General features: G+C 39.3%; 1 protein-coding gene across 5 annotated transcripts in view; it reads left to right on the top strand.

Annotated features, from left to right (window-relative positions):
* Positions 1-19,266, top strand: part of cpeb3 (cytoplasmic polyadenylation element binding protein 3) — a 105,004-nt gene extending 85,738 nt beyond the window's left edge. For all 5 annotated transcript variants that reach the window (XM_078413717.1, XM_078413712.1, XM_078413715.1 and 2 more), the window contains 2 exons: positions 1,778-1,959; positions 13,899-19,266. In XM_078413717.1, coding sequence (XP_078269843.1) covers positions 1,778-1,959; positions 13,899-14,126 — 410 coding nt within the window. In that variant the 3' untranslated portion in view covers positions 14,127-19,266. The remainder of the gene's footprint in view (positions 1-1,777; positions 1,960-13,898) is intronic.
* The last annotated feature ends 953 nt before the right edge of the window (positions 19,267-20,219 follow it).

Below are 20,219 nucleotides of genomic sequence, written 5' to 3'. Positions count from 1 at the left end.
AAACTACTGCGTGTTCAATAATGTTTTAGCCCTGTTTTTTTTAATTAAAAAGTCAAAAATGCAAAATTACGTTTTTACTTTATAAATTATTAATAGGGCATTATATCGAGATATACAGCATGGAAACGGATAATTTGGCCCATCTGGTTTATGCCAACAGTCAAACTCCCTTGACTGATAACATGTCATTTATCTTCACTATGAGAATCTAGGAACACGTATTGCCACCAGTGAGCACTTCGTATCGGTACTTTGCTTGTTGAGCACAAACCAAGAGTATTGTCATTGCAGTTGCTGGAAGAGGGAAGATTAGGGTAGAGTGAAATGCTGGGATTCCCAGTATCCGTTCCTGAGCGGAAAACAATGAAATGTTGATCGCACCCACTCCCACTTCTGCAGTCAATGCCATGTGGGCAGATGGGTTTCTTCATGAAGTCATTAACAATAGTATCCATCTGGATGGACTCCAAATTTGCTCTACAGAGAAATAATGACTGCTGTAGACTGAATGTTTATAGATCCAATAAACTGCACATCTTGCTATTTGTAACAGTGATTTAAATGTGCACACAGGTTAAAAAAACCATAATTGATTTGTAGGAGAAAGGCATCCTCTTGTAAACAAGTTATTTATAATGATTCACATCACATCATTGTTTTTTTCCATTCTCAGCAAAGTAACCCTGATATGTCCCCAATGCGTTGGTTTAATCAATTAGTAAATGTAATGCTCATTTTAGAAATATGGTTGCAAATGTATACAGGAAAATACAGAGTACATTTAATATAATGTACTAGCATATGCTGACATATAACATTTGCATATGACTCGTTTAATGGTCTTTATAATAGATTTATATTTTTCTCCATATACTGAATTATCAAAGCATTGCATGCATGTGCGTACACATACTTTCAACTTGATTTGAATAATATCTCCACATAATTATGGTGCAACTTGTGAAAAATGCAAGTGTCATTGAAAATAATAATCAGGGTTATTAAATATTTTTTCCTTTCCCACTGACCTTAATTTCTCAGAACATTAAATAGCAGCATTTATGTGTCGTATTCATTTGGGAAACCCACAAAGTCTGAAGAAGGGTCTCTACCCGAAACGTCACCCATTCCTTCTCTCCAGAGATGCTGCCTGTCCCGCTGAGTTACTCCAGCTTTTGTCTATTTGCTGATAGCTCCATCAGTTTTTTGTTATATTGATACTGATCCATTTTTTTCGGATACTTGTTTGGACAGTAGGTAATGGTTTCCCACCAAATATTTTTCCATTCCCTACTTTCTTTCCATAGACCCAGCTGAAATTGTGTCCTAAGGGAAGGCAAATGCACAGAATAAACAAGGCCGCAAATTGGACTTTGAGACTTTTGTTGATGATGATTTTGTTTGCATTAACTGCAGAGTGCTGCAGTTAAGGCCTGACCAACCTTCCCAAATTGAGATGGGAAACCCTCAGCCTCGAGTTTGAGTTGAGTTGAGCCAATTATGATGAAGCTATTTAGGGGAACACAAATATATATTTTTAAATAATATAATTATTTTGATGGAACGTTCTGTTAAAATGTACGCCAGAATGAATCTGAAAATGTGATGCACGATTGTAATCAACCAATATTATATTGTTAAATAAAAGAGAGAACATTAATTGTATAAATGTATTTGTTGGTCCATCTCAATTGGAAGAACAGCATTATTAAGTAAGGTTTTTGGATTTGGGAGAAAGTGATCTTCTGAGCACAGGCTTTTGTTTTGCTTCTTGCAGTGGAGTTGGCTATGATTATGGACCGGCTATATGGAGGAGTCTGCTATGCAGGCATTGATACAGATCCCGAGCTGAAGTATCCAAAAGGTGCTGGAAGAGTGGCTTTCTCCAATCAGCAGAGCTACATTGCTGCTATTAGTGCTCGCTTTGTTCAGCTGCAGCACGGGGACATTGACAAACGGGTGAGTGAAATGCTGCATGGTCGGCTGAATTGTCATCATCATTATGGACATGTTTATCTATCTGCTGCAATCAATATCAATGTGGGAGAGACCTCGAAGCAGAGATTTAAGGATGTCTAACCTTGCAGAAATATTGTAATTGTGCTCCACTCTCTGGAAGAACTGCTAATCTCCAACCTTGGAGCTCAAACTCTTTTGTGCTTGTCAGCAAACGTATAGTAATTCAGAAAATGCCGTATGTTATGAATGCCTGAACATGAACAGTGGTCCACTTAGCTCCCTGCTTCTTTGTAGCTGCTGAATAAAAAAAGACACGTCTGTGAACCAACTCTACATGCTTGTTACTCCACAGCATCCTTAATCATTTGGCTTGATGTTAATCTCAGACCTCAAACAAACAGTTGACTTAACATCAAGGTTTCAAGGTTAGTTTATTGTCACATGTACCAGTTAAGGTACAGTGAAATTTGAGTTACCGTACAGCCATACTAAGTGAAAAGCAACAAGACACACAGCCACATAAAAGTTAACATAAATATCCATCACAGTGGATTCCACATTCCTCACTGTGATGGAAGGCAATAAAGTTCAAGCTTCTTCCTCTTGTTCTCTCGCGGTCGGGGCAGTTAACCATCCGCAGTCGGGGCGATCAAAGGCGATCAAAGCAGCCAACGATCGAAGCCCCCGTCGGGGCGATCGAAACTCCCGCGTCGGAGTGGTTGAAACTCTCTCCGCGGCATGGAGCTCAGCTCGGGGTCAGCCTCTTCTTACCAGAGACCATGGGCTTCATGGTGTTAAAGTCTACAGGCACCGCGGTTGGAGCTTCGATCCCCGGCAAAGGGATCGCAAACTCCGCGATGTTAATGTCCCGCAGACTCCCGCAGCTTGGAGCGCTGGGTCGGTCTCCAGGAAAGACCGCCAACTCCATGATGTTAGGCTGCAGTGGGGACGGAGATACGATATGGAAAAAAAAAAAATTTGCAAATCCGTCGAGGTAAGAGATTGAAAATAAGTTTCCCCCAACCCCCACATAAAACAAACCAAGGAACACTAAAACATACCTTTTAACACATACTAAAAATAACAAAATGAAGAAAGGACAGACAGACTGTCGGCGAGGCAGCCACGCAGGTGGCGCCACCTGGTGTTTGTGCTTGCAGAAGAAAGTTCCAAATCTCTACCACTATGCAGGAAAAAAACCTGGATTTTACTCCTATAAGGCCCTTTGATTATTTTTGTGCAATGCTCCTTTGTCCTGGAATTTCTCAGTCAGTGGACAGAGTTTATTGCTGTCCAGCCGGTGAGATGCATTTATCATCTTGAAATCTTCAGTTAAATAATTGTTAACCCTAGTATATGTAATCTCTCCTCAAATTAATCATTAATCCTGGGAACCTAGCTCCATCGTAGCACATGAACAGAATTTACTGTAAAAAAAGATATAACACTGGTGCACAATATGCAAATATGAAGGCCTAGCTCTGGCAATGATAATTAGACAAGTTTGGAATTTGCCTCTTCTCAGATGCTACTCATAGATTGCATGCAATCTAATCCCCAGCTCAAGTTCACTGAAGAGTTTGAGGTTCCTTTACTTAGAGTCATGGAGTCTTAGTGTGGAAACAGGCCCCTCGGCCCAACTTGCCCACACCAGCCAACGTCCCATCTACACTAGTCCCACATGTCTGCATTTGGCCCATTTCTATCTATCCATGTACCTGTCTAAATGTTTCTTAAACATTGCGATTGTACCTGCCCCAACTACCTCCTCTGGCAGCTCCTCCAGACACCCACTACCCTTTGTGTGAAAAAGCTACCCTTCAGCTTCCTATTAAATCTTTCCCCCTCACCTTAAAACTATGTCCTCTGGTTCTCGATTCCCCTACTCTGGGCAAGAGTCTCTTTGCGCCCACCCGATCTATTCCTTTCATGATTTTGTACATCTCTATATGATCACCCCTCATTCTCCTGTGCTCCAAGGAATAATGTCCAAGCCTGCTCATCTTTTCCCTGTAGCTCAGGTCCTGGAGTCCTAGCAACATCCTCGTAAATCTTCTCTGCACCCTTTCCAGCTTGACAACATCTTATCCACAGTGCATTCAGAAAGTATTCAGACCCCTTCACGTTTTCCACATTTTGTTACGTTACAGCCTTATTTTAAAATTGATTAAATTCTTTTTTTTATCATCAATCTACATATAATACCCCAGAATAAAAAGGTGAAAACAGGTGTTTAGAAATTTTTGCAAAGTAATTAAAAAAAACCAACTGAAATATCACATTTACATAAGTATTCAGACCCTTAACTCAGTACTTTGTTGAGGCACTTTTGGCAGCGATTACAACCTCAAGTCTTCTTGGGTATGACGCTACAAGCTTGGCACACCTGTATTTGGATTATTTCTCCCATTCTTCTCTGCTGATCCTCTCAAGCTCTGTTAGGTTGGATGGGGAGCGTTGATGCACAGCTATTTTCAGGTCCCTCGAGATGTTCGATCGGGTTCAAGTCTGGGCTCTGGCTGGGCCACTCAAGGACATTCACATACTTGTCAGGAAGCCACTCCTGCGTTGTCTTGGCTGTGTGCTTAGGGTCATTGTCCCATTGGAAGTTGAACCTCTGCCCCAGTCTGAGGTCCAGAACGCTCTGGAGCAGGTTTTCAATCAAGGATCTCTCTGTACTTTGCTTGGTTCATCTTTTCCTCGATCCGGACTAGTCTCCCTGTTCCTGCTTCTGAAAAACATACCCACAGCATGATGCTGCCACCACCATGGAAAATAAACATTTTGAATTGATGAACTTTCACCTGGATTGAACTGCGTTAAGGATCCAACCACTTTTCAACAGGAGTTGGGGAAGGCAGTAAGAGGAATGTAGAAAATAGGTGCAGGTGTAGGCCATTCGGCCCTTCGAGCCAACACCGCCATTCAATATGATTATGGCTGATCATCCAAAATCAGTACCCCGTTCCTGCTTTCTCCCCATATCCCTTGATTCTGTTAGCCCCAAGAGCTACATCTAACTCTCTCTTGAAAACATCCAGTGAATTGGCCTTCACTGCCTTCCGTGGTAGAGAATTCCACAGATTCACAACTCTCTGGGTGAAAAAGCTTTTCCTCATCTCAGTCCCAAATGGCCTTATTCTTAAACTCTGGACCCTGGTTCTGGACTCCCGGAAGAAAGAGCAAAAAAGGAAGATGTGTAGGATGGTGGAAGGCAGGTGAGATTAGACGATGCAAAAAGTAATCAGATGAAGGCAGAATATAATGGCGATGGGCCATGTTTGCATGGGGCAAAATCTAGAGGTTATGTGCGGGGCAAGTTTTTACACAGATGGTGGTTGGTGCTTGCAACATACTGCCAGAGATGATGGTAGAGGCAGATACGATAGTGGTTTTAGTTGGGAACATGGATATGCAGGGAATGGAGGGGTATTGGTAATGTGCAGGCAGATGAGATTAGTTTAGCTTGGCATCATGTTTGACACACACGTCCTAGGCGGAAAGGCCTGTTCCTGTGCTGTACTGTTTCTATGTCCAATGACCAAATATAGTCTGGAGGTGATGTAATTGGAAGGAGCTGAATCATTATCTGAAATTGCTGTAGTTGAGCAACCTTGAATCCAGGAATAGAAACCAGCAGATGCTGGTTTACAAAATCCAGAAGTAAGTATCTAAATAAGACTAGCCACCTGGCCCCACGCTCTTCCTGTTTTCAACAAAACTCAATCTGACTAATCTGGTGGTAATTTGTGATATTTGTCCCAAATAAGCTGCTCACCAAATTGGTCACCAATCTCTCCCAGGGTCAGGCCAGCTCCATGTTAGAATATTTGCAAACACAAGCAATAATGTGTTGAATGATGAAGCATAGAAAATTTCTGACTTGGCTGGCCATTATGTTTATGACAATTAATAAGGACCAAATGATGTCTTCCAGTATTAAGGCCGTAGCCCAGCAGTTAGATAGAGCTCTAGGGGCTAGTGGAATCAAGGGAGATGGGGAGAAGGCAGGCACAGGTTACTGATTGTGGACGATCAGCCATGATCACAATGAATGGCGGTGCTGGCTCTAAGGGCCAAATGGCCTCCTCGTGCACCTATTTTCTATGTTTCTATGTCTCTGCTTTTCGACTACACATACAGTACTGTTTAAATGTGAACACATGGTTTCTGTTGCTTCAACACTTTTAGGCACTGAATCCAATCTCTGACTTTCTCTGGTTGAAAAAATGTTTCTTCATCAGCCCTCAGATTCTTCTGCCATTTACTCTTAATCCAGGGCCCCTGAATTTTGATCCAAATTCAGAATCTATTGGCCTGTCTTTCTTGCATGGGGACCTACAATCTTTTCCCCTGATTCCCATGTACAGGGTAATTTTAAAACTTGCCTGCCTTCTGATATTAGAGTGTAACGTTCAATGAAAAGGAACTGCAGATGCTGAATTTTACCAAAGATAGACAAAATGTTGGAGTAACTCAGCAGGTCAGGCAGCATGTCTGGAGAAAATGATTGACGTTTCGGGCTGGAAGGATCCCAACCTGAAATGTCACCTATACATTTCCTCACTCTGAGTTACTCCAGCATTCTGTGTCTATTTCTGATATTAGAGCTTTTTCTGTACTGCATACAGTTTCTCCACTTGGCATAGTTTTAATTACTCTGTGCATGAACACATTCCTCTTCGCAATAGTCCCAGTTTTACCCCCCATTTCATACCCATTTCTGTAATTGCACTTAATAATTTGACTCATGGCAGGAATTAACTTTTCCTATTTCAGCTGATACCGCACATTTCTCCAAGATTGTTTTTAATCAGACATCGAAGTTTTGCTGACCTTTCCTCGCAGCTTGCAACACATTGCATGATGGATCACTGTAGTGAGTCTTTCTGTGATGCTGCCCAATATTTCCCTTCAATTTCAATGTTCAGGGATGTAATATCTAAGCTGTGACCACTTCACCGGCCATTACATCATTTTGGTTAATGTCCTTAGATTTGATATGGAGTTATAGCTCAATATTTTATTTGCTTTACAGATCCTTGTTCTCGGATCCCTAATTAGTTCAGCAAACGTTGTTTATAAAAATATCTAAACTTTTGCGTGAAGAATTCTAAAGTCAGTGCATCTTCATTTTGAAGATGAGAATGAGAGGCATTTTAATATCCATCTGATTATTGGAACAGACACATTAGCCAAACAATTCTAGTGCACCCAGGGAGGGTAAAAGCAGTCCTGGCACTTGATCATCGTCTGAACCTTGGATGGGGACATGGAGAGTGATTGGTATCTGAGCCTTGAGTAGGCAATTGGACACTGTGCTGGGATTGGGAGAGGAATCGGTCTCTGCTTTGGTTGGGTAGGATCAAAGTTGGGAAGAAGAATCAGGGCCAGTGTTGAATCACTGGGCTGGAAAGGAGAGATTCTCCTTGATCGTTGTGGTTGTTGTGGAGCGGGGGAAGAATTGGGACAGAATATTGGGGGATGCTGGTGAGAAGTGTCTGACCATGTTTGGAGGTAAATATCGGCAACAATTTGTCCTCGTCATAACGCACCATTCTCCTTATGACCAAAGAAGCACACCGGTTCTCAGAAGGCCAAGGAAATTCAGCAGGTCTCTCACATCTCTTACCAATTTCTACCGATGTCCAATCTGAATGCATTGCAACTTGGCAACTGCCATGCCCATGACCGCCAGAAATTGCAGAATGTTATGAATGTATCCCAGTCCATCATGCAAACCAGCTTCTTTCTCTCCCAGCCCCCCCCCTCCCCCCCATCCATCAAGTTAATCTATACTTCACATTGCCTTGGGTGAGCAGACAATATCATCAAGGACCATTGGTCATACTCTTTCCTGTTTGCAGAAGATAGATAGAAGATAAATGGACCTCATTTGCTAAGGGTGAATTCCTCATTTTCCAATGTACCTCATTGCAGCCCATGCTCTTTTCTTAATCTGCACTTCTCTTTAGACAAAATGCTGGAGTAACTCAGCAGGCCAGGCAGCATCTCAGGAGAGAAGGAATGGGTGACGTTTCGGGTCGAGACCCTTCTTTAGACTTGACCCGAAACGTCACCCATTCCTTCTCTCCTGAGATCCTGCCTGACCTGCTGAATTACTCCAGCATTTTGTGAATAAATACCTTCGATTTGACCAGCATCTGCAGTTATTTTCCTACATTCTCTTTAGACAATAGACAATCCTGAGGACAATCCAGGATTGTGTGTAAAGATATGGGATGGCAGAGAACAAATGAGTGGAGGTGTGGTGCTGGTGACTGAGGACTCCAATGAGGGTCTTGATGGATTAATGGGGTTGAGGAGTTGGGAGCAACATCAGTGGATGATGCACGAGGTATCAAGAATTATGTTTCATGATGGGGATCCAGATTCGGTGTGATTTTGAAAGACCATGTTGACCTGGGAATAGGGTTGCCAACTATCTCTCTCCTAAATACGGGACAAGGTGACATCACCCAGCCAGCGGCCACGTGCTCCCGCTCCACCAATGGCGGCCGCCCGGGCCGGGAGGCGGGCTGCTATGCAACCTCCGTTAGGCGAACACACTCGGCCCTGCTCCCCGAACGCACTCCGTTAGATTTTTTTTTTTTTAGATTTAGATGTAGAGATACACCGGGTCCGCGCCGCCCAGCGATCCCCGCACATTAACACTATCCTACACCCACTAGGGACAATTTTTACATTTGCCCAGCCAATTAACCTACAGACCTGTATGTCTTTGGAGTGTGGGAGGAAACCAAAGATCTCGGAGAAAACCCACGGAGGTCACGGGGAGAACGTACAAACTCCATACAGACGGCGCCCGTAGTCGGGATCGAACCTGGGTCTCCGGCGCTGCATTCGCTGTAAGGCAGCAACTCTACCGCTGCGCCACCGTGCCGTTAGCCTACACTGTCCCAGCCTACAGCGGCCCGCGGGCCTAATACGGGACAAGGGCGGTCCCGTACGGGACAAAAACCAATTTAGTCCAAAATATGGGATGTCCCGTCTATTATGGGATAGTTGGCAACCCTACCTGGGAATAGGTATTGATGGATAAACCTGAGGCATCTTGGCATTACCTACTGTTGTGCTCTGAAAGGTGCATTGTATGGAGAATGACGATATCTTGTGTGCTGCTCCTGTCAGCTAAAGGGTGACTCGTGCCTGGAACTATCTGGTCAAATTTTCAGTGTGACTGTAAACCACTGGAAATGGTCATTATCGTGTTTCACACCCTGGGCTGAGGAGTGCAGGGAAATTAATTTTCAATTGCATGGTGCTTCAAAAAGAGTCTGCATTATGTGATTGAATTTCAGGGCGCTCTGCGGTAAATTATGCAGTGAGTTGTACTGCAGCTAACAGTGCTGGGAATACAGAGAATTCCAGGTTGTTGTGCCTTTGTTTAAAAAAAAATCCTCTGGCCAGTTTATTAAATGTGACATCCCTTTGTTTCCATTTAATCCAAATATAAAACTAATCAAAGCCCATTTATTGAGAACGGTCATATGACTGCCTTTTGGTAGTTAATTAGGACATTCTGGAAGTATCAATCTAATTTTGTTTGTATGTTTGATCCTGATTAACAGCCCTTGTTCAGAGAAAACGGGTGAGGTGTTAAAGGCTGAGAGAGAACAGTCTGTTTGCTTTTTATGTATAGGTGGAGCAAGGCTTTCTATGTATAGGTGGAGCAAGGCTTTTGAGAAATTACTTCCATTTGAAATGAATTTATGATTAAAAAATAAATAGTCAGGACTCTGAATTCTTAACAATTGTTCCTGATGTGGATGTTCCAGCCAATTGCAACTAATTAATTTGCAGATTTGGAGCATCGTGCAGATTGTAGAAATGTGTGTGGCTTTGGAAATGCGGTTTCCAAATGGCTGCTTTCATTTTCAGAGCATCTGCTCTCTGTTCTTTGAAGAGCAGGACTCCATCGGTGGCTGTTGTGCAAACATCCCACAGCAGTCGGATTCCACAAATTGTTTTCTAGCTCTTGTTCTGCGATAAACGAGGGCAATATTTTAATGTCCACCGCTAAATAAATGTTAGTCACGCATATTCTTAAAAATGAACAAAGAGTTATTCTTTCTACACAATCGATAGTGCAAACATATCTTCAGGCATTGAATGTATGTGATATTCAAATGTATTTTATGGAATCCTTTGCAGTGATATACAAGAACATTTGATGTGTCTTTCCATTTATTCTGATATAATTAATAACTTGGTGGAATCTGTACAAGTCAAAATGGTTACTTTTTTGAACAATACTTGATATTAACATCTCTCTTAACAAATAGTATCTTGTAATCATTTGATTTCTGTGAAACATTTTTTTATTTTAACTCCTCGTTTGTTTAATTGTGTGTTATTCTTCTTATCTTTCAAAAAAACTTAAAGTATATCTCGAATGAATGGAAGTGTTAAGAGTTTAAGTGCGCTGCATAAAGTGTATCCCTGCAGATTAATATTGAACATTATTACTACGTCATTCAACATCACTCTGCTTAGAGGAATGCACAAATCCTGTGACTGATAAGCCTGTTAAAAAATGTAGGGGGTATAACTAAGGTACCAGATGGGTCTTTCACCCATTCACCTTAACTGCTCATCAGAGAAGGCATCTGGAGACTTGCTGTTCACATCTAATGTTTATTGAAAGCCATAAATGTACTGCATTTCAGTTGCTTTACATCTACCTCCCAAGCTGCAGTAACAGTTGAGCTAATCATTTTACGATGAACTATAAATATTGTATGACTGAAACAGTCTCGTTTGCCAAGTTGTCAAAGAGGAAATTGGAAAATGCAATTATGAACTATCATGGCTAAAATAACATAAACAAAATAATATTTAACAATGAAAAATGCTTTGGAGTTGAGCTGTTATTATAAACTGATGGTCAATACTCCTGTGGTGTGACCTTGCCAATGATTTCCACAGAAGCTCTTTCCCCATTTGATACATTTAATAAAGTATTCCATCAACAGGATAAACCTTGGCCTTTATAAAGCCATTGGACACTTTATGTAACAAGAGATGGAAATATGTCACCCTACTCCCAGATTATTTTCTATAGATAGATTGGTTGATCTCCTATTGTCTTCCCTGTTTGGTGGGCTGTTGCTTTCTCGTGATGATCAAATGGGCTGGATCAAATGATAAATTCCTGATAGCTAGCTTTTGCTGCTGCTCGCCCTAATGCCCGCTACAACATTTAATAAAAGAATGTCGGATTTTTTTTACTACAGCACAACTTTCCTAGACCAATCGCTATCCCTGGATTCCATTATTATCCCATCTCTGCCGGGCATCTGCTTGAGGATTAAGCCCCTCCCCCAACCTTCCTGCGTAGAAAATTCCACGGATTCACGGCCCTCTGGATGAGGAGATGTCTTCAGTACTGAATAGTTGACCTTACTTGAAGACTGTGATCCCTGACTTTGCACGCTACAGCCATAGGAGACATTATCTCTGCATCTCAAATTACACCATCATATCTTCATGCTTGTGTTCAAATCCTCTCACAGTAAAGGCCAACATATTATTTTCCTGTATGATTGTTTGCTTGCCTCCATGCTAACCTTCAGGATTAATATACAAAGGCTCCCAGATGCCTGTGAACAACTAAATCCTTTCCTGTATCACTGGGTGAAAAATACTTTACTTTTCCGGCTTTATTACAGAATGGATGACCTGGTCTCTCCAATTACATTTCCATGACCTCTCCCATTTCGGTAGCTTGTCCAAACCCCTGAAGCCTCTTTGCATGGCTACTTGATTTTGTATCTTCAGAAAACTGCATTTGTTTTTAGTTTTAGTTTTAGTTTTAGAGATACAGTGCGGAAACAGGCCCTTGAAGATGAAGACAAAACAATTTCTCTGCCATTCCCTTGTTCTCTAATATAATTTCTTCTGTCTCTGTCGGAAAGGGCCAACATTAGCTTTTGCTAATGTTATTGTGCCTCATGTCAAAATGCTAAATGACAAACTTTTAATTTGTGTTTTATAATAATTACTTTCCCACTTTTTTCTTTCCTTATTAATTTCTTGATTTGCTGAACTGAAAATTTTCCAACCATCACAGAGGTTGGTGGGTATATTGGAATGAGCTGCCAGAGGAGATAGTTTAGGCAGGTCCTATATCAACATTTAAATGGTATTTGAACAGGTACAAGGATGGCAAAGGGCAGGTGGGACTGAGTTTTAAAATGCATGTACTGTTCCCCTAAAATGTCATATCTATGGAAGTTGAGCCATCACTTTATTCTATTTTACTAATTAAAAGACACATCTTAATATTAATACAGTAATAGCAGTTATCTTTAACAAGCCATTCCAATTTTACTCAGAGGTTTCAAAGTTTCAAAGGTCTTTTATTGTCACGTGTACCAATTAAGGTACGAATTACCATACAGCCATACCAAAAAAAGCCTATACCCAAATAATTTGCAAATGGCAGCAGATTATTGGGCTGTGTCAGGTTGTTGCATGCCATTAAGCCAGCAGATAGTCACCCCAGCTGCTGAAGTTGCAGTCAATACAGTAGTGGGTGTCAACACTACCTTTGTATAGACCACTATCGTTTCTCAATTGCTTGGCTAAAATACAGGATCCTATCTAACATATCACCTCTCGCAATGTCAGCTGAATTTTATTTCAGTTTGATCCTTAAAATGGACTGATTTTGAAATTAGACCTATAATCATTTAATTAATTGCATTGCTTACATTCAAATAATTCAAATTTAACGGGCTAAATATCCAGATTGCAGGTGAGTGTGTGTTTTAATGGCTTGAGCCATTGAGTAATCTGTGATTTGAATGCAAAGCAATGGGTTATGGTAGAATACAAGCTGAGTATTTAGTAGTTCGCCCTCTGGGCATTAAGCACATTGGATCTTTGCATTACCTGGGTTTCTCTTTCGTGAAAAAAAAAACGTATTCTGTATGAAAGTTATGAGATGTAAAAATCTGAATTGGAATGCGCATCAAATGATTAGCATTCTTGTCATGAAAACTATAGAAACCCAATGAGGCATCCCTTATGCATTGATCAATTTAATATTTATTTGAGGTCATAATATAATTTGTAGTTGTGCTGCAAGTCTAAACATTTGTTTGCATTTTCCTGGTTTTGATAAACTTTCAACCTCAACTCTGGCATAACTGAAGGGACAACACACGAATCTCAGCGCTACAACACACGAATCTCAGCGCTACAACACACGAATCTCAGCGCTACAACACACGAATCTCAGCGCTACAGTTATCCTTGGTAATATTTGGAGGCCTGTTGCTAAGATTGGCTGAGCTGCTCTATGGAATAGTCAAGGAATAACTGGCCAGCGATGTGAAGTTGCATCTATTGTCTATTTCTCTTCTTTCAGCATGTCTGCCTTTTCATCTCATTGCCAGAGTAGACTAACAAAAATCATTAACGGCAATAGTGCAAATCTTTCCTGGGACAAATCAGTTTTCTATTTCATTAAACTCTGCCTGAACGAAGCCAGGACAGGAACTAACATAGATGGCAGAGTTTAACGTCTGTCTAACAAACAAGGGAGATTATTTTCCTTTGCCCCTGCTCAGCGTTGAGTCCAGAGTTGCCTGTTTGTTGCGTTAAAACAGAAAATGGCAGATGTGGCAAACAGTGCTCATTTAGATATCATGTGATGTGGCACAACATGGAACACGAGATTCAACAAAGAATTGGAGGAGGAGAAACTTCTTTTAATTATTGTACAAAGCCAAACTGATCTGTGAGGTTGTGGGGAAAATGTGTTGTCGTAAATATTCAAGGACCTGCACTTTTATTTTCTTATTGAAGATTCGAAATGTACATGGTTTCAGCCACGTGTAATATACTTTCCTTCAATTTGTTCAAGTTTCGACTTAGTAAGTGAAATAATTCTCTGTGTTCTTCCGGTCCAGGTGGAAGTCAAGCCATATGTCCTGGATGATCAGATGTGTGATGAATGCCAGGGCGCCCGTTGTGGAGGAAAGTTTGCTCCTTTCTTCTGTGCCAATGTTACCTGTTTGCAGTATTACTGTGAATACTGCTGGGCAAGCATACATTCACGTGCTGGCAGGGAATTTCACAAGCCTCTTGTGAAGGAGGGAGGCGATCGCCCACGTCACGTCCCATTCCGCTGGAGCTGAAGCGTCTTAAAGTCTACGAACACGTACTGCAGAGGAGAACGCTGCCTCAGGGCTGAGAGGCTTCTGGAAATTGGTGCATTCTTCCTCGGATAAAGAATGTTTGTTTTTTGTTTTGTTTTTGAAGTCACATTACTGAACTTGTCCAAGATTGTCTGGTATATAAAAAAAATAATTCAGAGTATCTGTACTGAATCTGCACTTTGGCTCTCAAACATTAGCTTGGTACTTTTTTTTGTTTTGTATTGAACTTTGCATTGTGATTTAGGAGTTGTAGCTGATATGACATCAGCCACTGCCAGATTGACGCTCACATAACTGTTTCCCATGACAGGAGCATGCACTTATTTTCAGAAACTTAGACTTGCCCCTAGAAGACTTACCAAAGGTAATACACTGTAGGTGGCATATGTAGCAATGCATTCTTCTCAAATATTCAACAATTATACATTTTGGATAATTTAGTATACTAGTTCCCCTCAAACAAGCCTTTTTTTGCTCTCCATTTTGACTTGCAAGAATAATACCTCATAAGCTCAATTTGATTTTGCTGGGGGTTTTTGGTTAGGTCTTTCTTAGTGTTATGTAAATGTATGCTGCAATAGCTTTTGCTGCTAAATAAATGGTATTGCAGATATCATAGTACTTTATCAGGCTAGGGTAATAAATAATTGTGGAGCATAATGCTGTCAGGAAAAAATGCAGTATAGCATGGAGAAAGCTCCAGAGGAAGGTCAGTAGTTTTGACTGCATGTTTACTTAACCAGGTTGCTGCATGCAATAAATTTTGTGTATCATGTCTGTTATATCTGCTGACAACCTGCCCACCAGTGCACAAATTAATAATGTAGGCCACAAAGAAAGAAATTGCGATATGAGAGAATTGGCTAATAACTGGAAGAAGGCATGCCTCAATGTAAATGCTTTTATGGAGTTTGAATCTGTGTCCATTAAAGCATAAAAGGATATCACAATTACTTATAGATGTAGGATATCTTGAAGTTATGTTGATGGTAGGTGAAGTACTCTGCGGTGATCACTTATAGTGCAATTTTTATATAGTAAGGTAATTATGTATAGTACTGTGATTTAAAAGTAACCGTTGTAATGTCTGACATAGAAGTAAGTGATGCTTCATAACCAGCGTATAAACAAAGTGAGCTCAGTTTAAAAAACAATCTGCTGCTTGCACCATTTACATAGCTTCAGACCTTGTCCAGAAAACCAAAGAGCTCATACACTACCAATATATTTGACAGACTGACAAATAGGCACATTAGGAAAGGAAACTAATGCTAAAGAATTGTCTGCACAAAAGTCAAAATGGAGATGTCTGCTTTCTGGTCCAGAATAAACTCCCCCAAACCCCTGAGTATATCCTGCAAAGCTTGAATTCTAATAAGATCTGCTAATTAGTGGACATTTTTTAGCATGTACAGTGGGGCTGCAGATTTCAACCAAACACAGGCTAAGTGTACTAATAGTGGGGCTTTGTACACAGTGACCAGCAGCGCTGGGGACAATCTGACTGGATATGACACCGCAGAGTAGATTTGATACTAATTGTTGAGTCATTTGTGTGTTGTGATGTCTGTTTGTGTCCAGTAAGTCTTTCTTTTCTTTTTTTAGTTTATTTTTTCAGTGTTTAGTTGCAAGTATTGGCATTCAAATTGATTTTTTTTTCAAAAAAGAAGAAATTACTTTTTTACTGGTAAATTGCTTATTATCCCTTTGGAGGTTAACTTCTGGGCTTTTTGTGATATTGCTTTCTTGCCCAGGTATGTTTTTCTATATGTTTTTTCATTATCTGTATAAGACATTTGTTATGCACTACTTTTTGTATCTGGACAGTTTTCAACAGTCAGCTGATTTTTTATTGCGTGCTTTCTGACTGACATGATCTTTTGCAATACCTCAATTTTGAAATATAGGAAAGAAATTGATATTTTCTAAGTAAGTTTATTCTAAAAATATATATTAATTTAATTCTGCAAGGAAATGATTTAACAGATGGGTAATTTTATTTTTTTCATGCTTATTTGCTTTTTTGGAAACTGAAGGAGCTAGAGCTTTATAACTTTAATATGGAGAATTGTAGTTAGCTACAGTACAAGACTTTAAAGAAAATCTACCTAAATGTGGAAAAGTGAACATTTATAAACCGTTTTCCCCTTCTTAATATAATTTAATGTATGAATTTGAAAGCTGGAATGTAAAGAAATAGTTTAAAAACAAGATGGCTTAGAATAGACACATTTCCATGGGTGCTGGAAGCTGTTAGAAGAAAGTGAAATAATAAAAAAAAAATCACTTAATTTGTATATTTATCATTAACCCTTTAAGTACGACTGACCAGAATTGTGAAAGAATTCTTCTGTTCGTGTTATTTTTGTACAAATATCTTTTTATGTTAAGTTATAACATGCCCCAATTTGTTTACTTGTTAATGAATATAAATGAGGTCCTTCATATTGAGAATGTTATTTCTAAGGTAATTGTAACTTGATTAAGAGCCCCTTGGTGCAACAGGCCCATATGGGGCCTTCTCTTGATATTGGAGACTTGAATTAGTCCATTTTGAAGGCTAACTTAACCTCAACTCTTTGTTGTAATGTGCAATACTGTTTGTAATGTTTGTAAAAAAAATCAAAAGCATAAATCTTTATTGAAGATTTATTTTCATTGCAAACTTTAGACATTGCGATTCACAAAATCATTTTTCTACTGTCAAATGTGTAACTTTTCTTCATGCTAGTATTTTTTCAATAGTAATGTAGCCTTTGTACTGATACAAATATTCATTGTTATTTTTAGAGAGATTTTTGCTAAAAGCAGAGGATTTAAACATATTTACATATTTTTCATTTTTATTTTAGTTATTTTTCTTTACAGACTGCTTTTCTCACCATAATAGTCATTTCTGGGAGAAACTTTCATATCTGGTCAATGTCCAATATTATTTTGTATTTTTACTTGGAATAAATTAATTTTATGATGCTAATTCTTTAAAGTTTTATTTTCAGTTTTGTTATTTTTTTGGAGCTGAAACATTTGTAATATTGTTACTAAAGTGTCTAGTTTTGAAATGCAAAGCTTCATGTATTAACTTGCTGAAGTGGTTTACAGTAGTGTGGTAATGACAAACGGCTGACAATGTAGAGTGATTGATGTAATTGAATGAATGGGCAATAAAACGATCAGAATGGATCAGACAAGATGTTGTGCTATTGTCGAAGGCGGCCGGGACAGGGATGGGGAGGGCGGACATTGATGGTAGAGTGCAAAACCTTAATTGTATGTGGGGAGTCTATCTGTCTTGCTGAGTGATAAGGCATGGATTTTTGAAGATGGGAATTGCCCTTTTATTTTGTGAAGGCTGGATTGTTTACAGCAATCACTTTTTGTACTGCTTTGTACATCTACTTGATCTTTCTTTCTGTTACTAACCAATTTTTTTCTCTCAGTCTCACTTAGTTGCTACAGTGTTGAAAATATGCCACCAAGTATTTATAAATGCAAGCGATTACTATATACCCCAACTGGGTAGCTAGCTGGAAATTGTAGGTAAATGTGAAAATTCTGCAAATTTTCTTTTGCACAAAATTCATAACTAATGCACCATTTTGGTATTGAGTACATTCATTTAATATTAAGGTGCTACTACTAAAAATATAATCTAGCCAAACTTTTCTGGATGTAGTTGTATTGGGGTATACAGTATAAGTATTTGTAACTTTGCTGTTAAATAATGGAAAACATTTTTAGAGTGTTCAAAGCTAGGATGTCTGTTTGTTTCTAAACAAACTACTAATTTTAAATGTATCTTTTACTGTTCTCCTAGATTGTTTAGCTAGTACTCTTTAACACAGCATATACATTTTGGCTTGGACTAATGCTTGTACGGAACTGCAGTACTGTGACTAAACATGGAGCTCAATCAATGCTGCTACTGCTTACCAATGCTTAAGTTTGTAGTTTGGACTTTAATTTTTCTGTACTAACAAGTAAACTTATTAAACTTAGTTGTATGAAGCAGTAACATTTGTCATGATTTTGCATGATCATTGACGAGTGTTGGAATGATCTGCAGCTGCTATTAAAACCACAGAAGCCGCTTGTAATCTTTTTGGGTGAAAGCACTTGAGTGCAAAACATCTTGGGTCCATGAACCTTGAACTTGCAAAGCAGCACCATCTGCAGGCAGTACTCATCTATTGAAATATTGGCAACTGATGAAGTTCTGCTGTGCCAAATGTCTGGAATTTACTCAGAACACCCAAATTTAACATTTTACCAGTTCAACAGATTAATAAACCATTTGACTAAGCACAAATGACAACATTCTAATTTCTAGTATGAATATATTGCTGGAGAAACTTTTGTTTTCACTTCCAGTTAATGCTGATGGTTTAATTGGCTCTACACAAATAATCATTCTTCCCTTATGGAAGATTTTTGTTCAAGTTCACCAACTCCCTAAAGACCATAAAATTGTGAATTTTGAACAAACTTCCACAATATCTAGTCCTTGAATGAAAGTAGATGTCTTGCTATCTTTATATACATTTCAATGTAGTTAAGAACGGTCATGTAGCAGTCACTCTAAGAATTCGCACAATGAAGTTTGTACATTAAGTAATGGAAGCTGATAATTGTTTTCTAAATGACACAGCAACTGTGTATTTCTGCTGTACTGTATTGTTAGAATTATGCCCAAAAGGCACTTGGTCTACTGAGCAATAAGGAGTAGAAAGCAAAGAAACTTCAGTATCCTCAGAGCACAATGCTTTTATTAATCAATCACTTTCAAACTGGAAGGGCACATTTAATCCATAATATGAATTAGTTAGAGGTAGTCTACTGGAGTGAAGTTGTGTTATAGAGACCATACACAGAATCTAATCGAAGCTTGTTGGATCAGATTACTTCCTTCACTTTGCTGCTTTCATTTCTTTGCCCCTACCTCAAATAAAACCATTTAACTGTGAGCATCGGTCCAAAATGCTTCCATCTGAGGCTGGCACTTTTGAGTAAGCAATTCCAACAGCAAGTGAAAAATACGAATGTTAAAAGTTGATTATGTCTGCGTGGTATTGAATAGCACAAATGTACTTTGTCTGTACTGAACTGTACTGTACTTAGACATTCATAATAAAAGTCCAACTTAAGGACTTGAGCTGTGGTCATTTCCTTCAATCAATAACTCACTGTAAATCCCCTTTGCTATTTGAACAGTTGAACCTCTACTAAAGCATATTCAATGCAATTCAAGATGAATATTAAATTCCTAGTACCTGTTCCTTTCATAATTATTTTACTTTTTTCATCTTCTGTTTGTGAGCTTTGGTGATTGATAAATATGGTGCTGCAAAAGGTTTCTTCTACACGTGTGAAGTATCAAACAAACTGATAGTGCCGTAATTGGGAAATAACAGCTTAACAATATCAATGATAACAATGGCAAACTGCTCTACAGTAACTCCTGAACAACTGCGACAGCCCAAAATATTTATTGTTTAAAATAAAATACAATTTAATCTCATTCCTTCACAAAATTGTTTTTTAACTCATGCTCATGTTCCCAATTCTCCCACCACTGTATTTCTACTTTGTTTTTGAACTTCAACTCCCTCAATCTATTCTGTGATCAAATACCTGAGTGATGGACATGTCACCACTTAGAACACAATCACACTTGCACATTTGGGCTTCAATGTTGTACTACCATTTGAGGAACTTCTACTCACTAAATAATGACTTTGACATAAATTGGTAAGCAAACTACCCACACAATTTCAGAAATTTTCTAGATAACCTTGAAGATGAATAAAAGAGATGAAAGTGTGTGGCCTCAATAGCATAGGAATAGGCTCTCCTGCAAGGATCTGCAACCATGCAGCTGAATATGAATGCATGCATTCCTGCACGGCAACCTGCCAGCATGAAGGTAAGAGTGGTGAATATTGTACGTTTTCCAAAAGATTCCAGTTGCCCATAATTTTTGTTTTTAGTTGCATGTAAATTGAATTCTGTAACCGAGAAAGACATTTGTCATACAATGGAATCCTCCTGATAATCTTGGTGGCAGAAATCAGA

The sequence above is a fragment of the Rhinoraja longicauda genome, chromosome 16 (assembly GCF_053455715.1).
Source record: "Rhinoraja longicauda isolate Sanriku21f chromosome 16, sRhiLon1.1, whole genome shotgun sequence".
Classification (NCBI taxonomy): domain Eukaryota; kingdom Metazoa; phylum Chordata; class Chondrichthyes; order Rajiformes; family Arhynchobatidae; genus Rhinoraja; species Rhinoraja longicauda.
The sequence above is the reverse complement of the archived record's forward strand: the minus strand, read 5'-3'. Positions and strand labels throughout refer to the sequence as shown.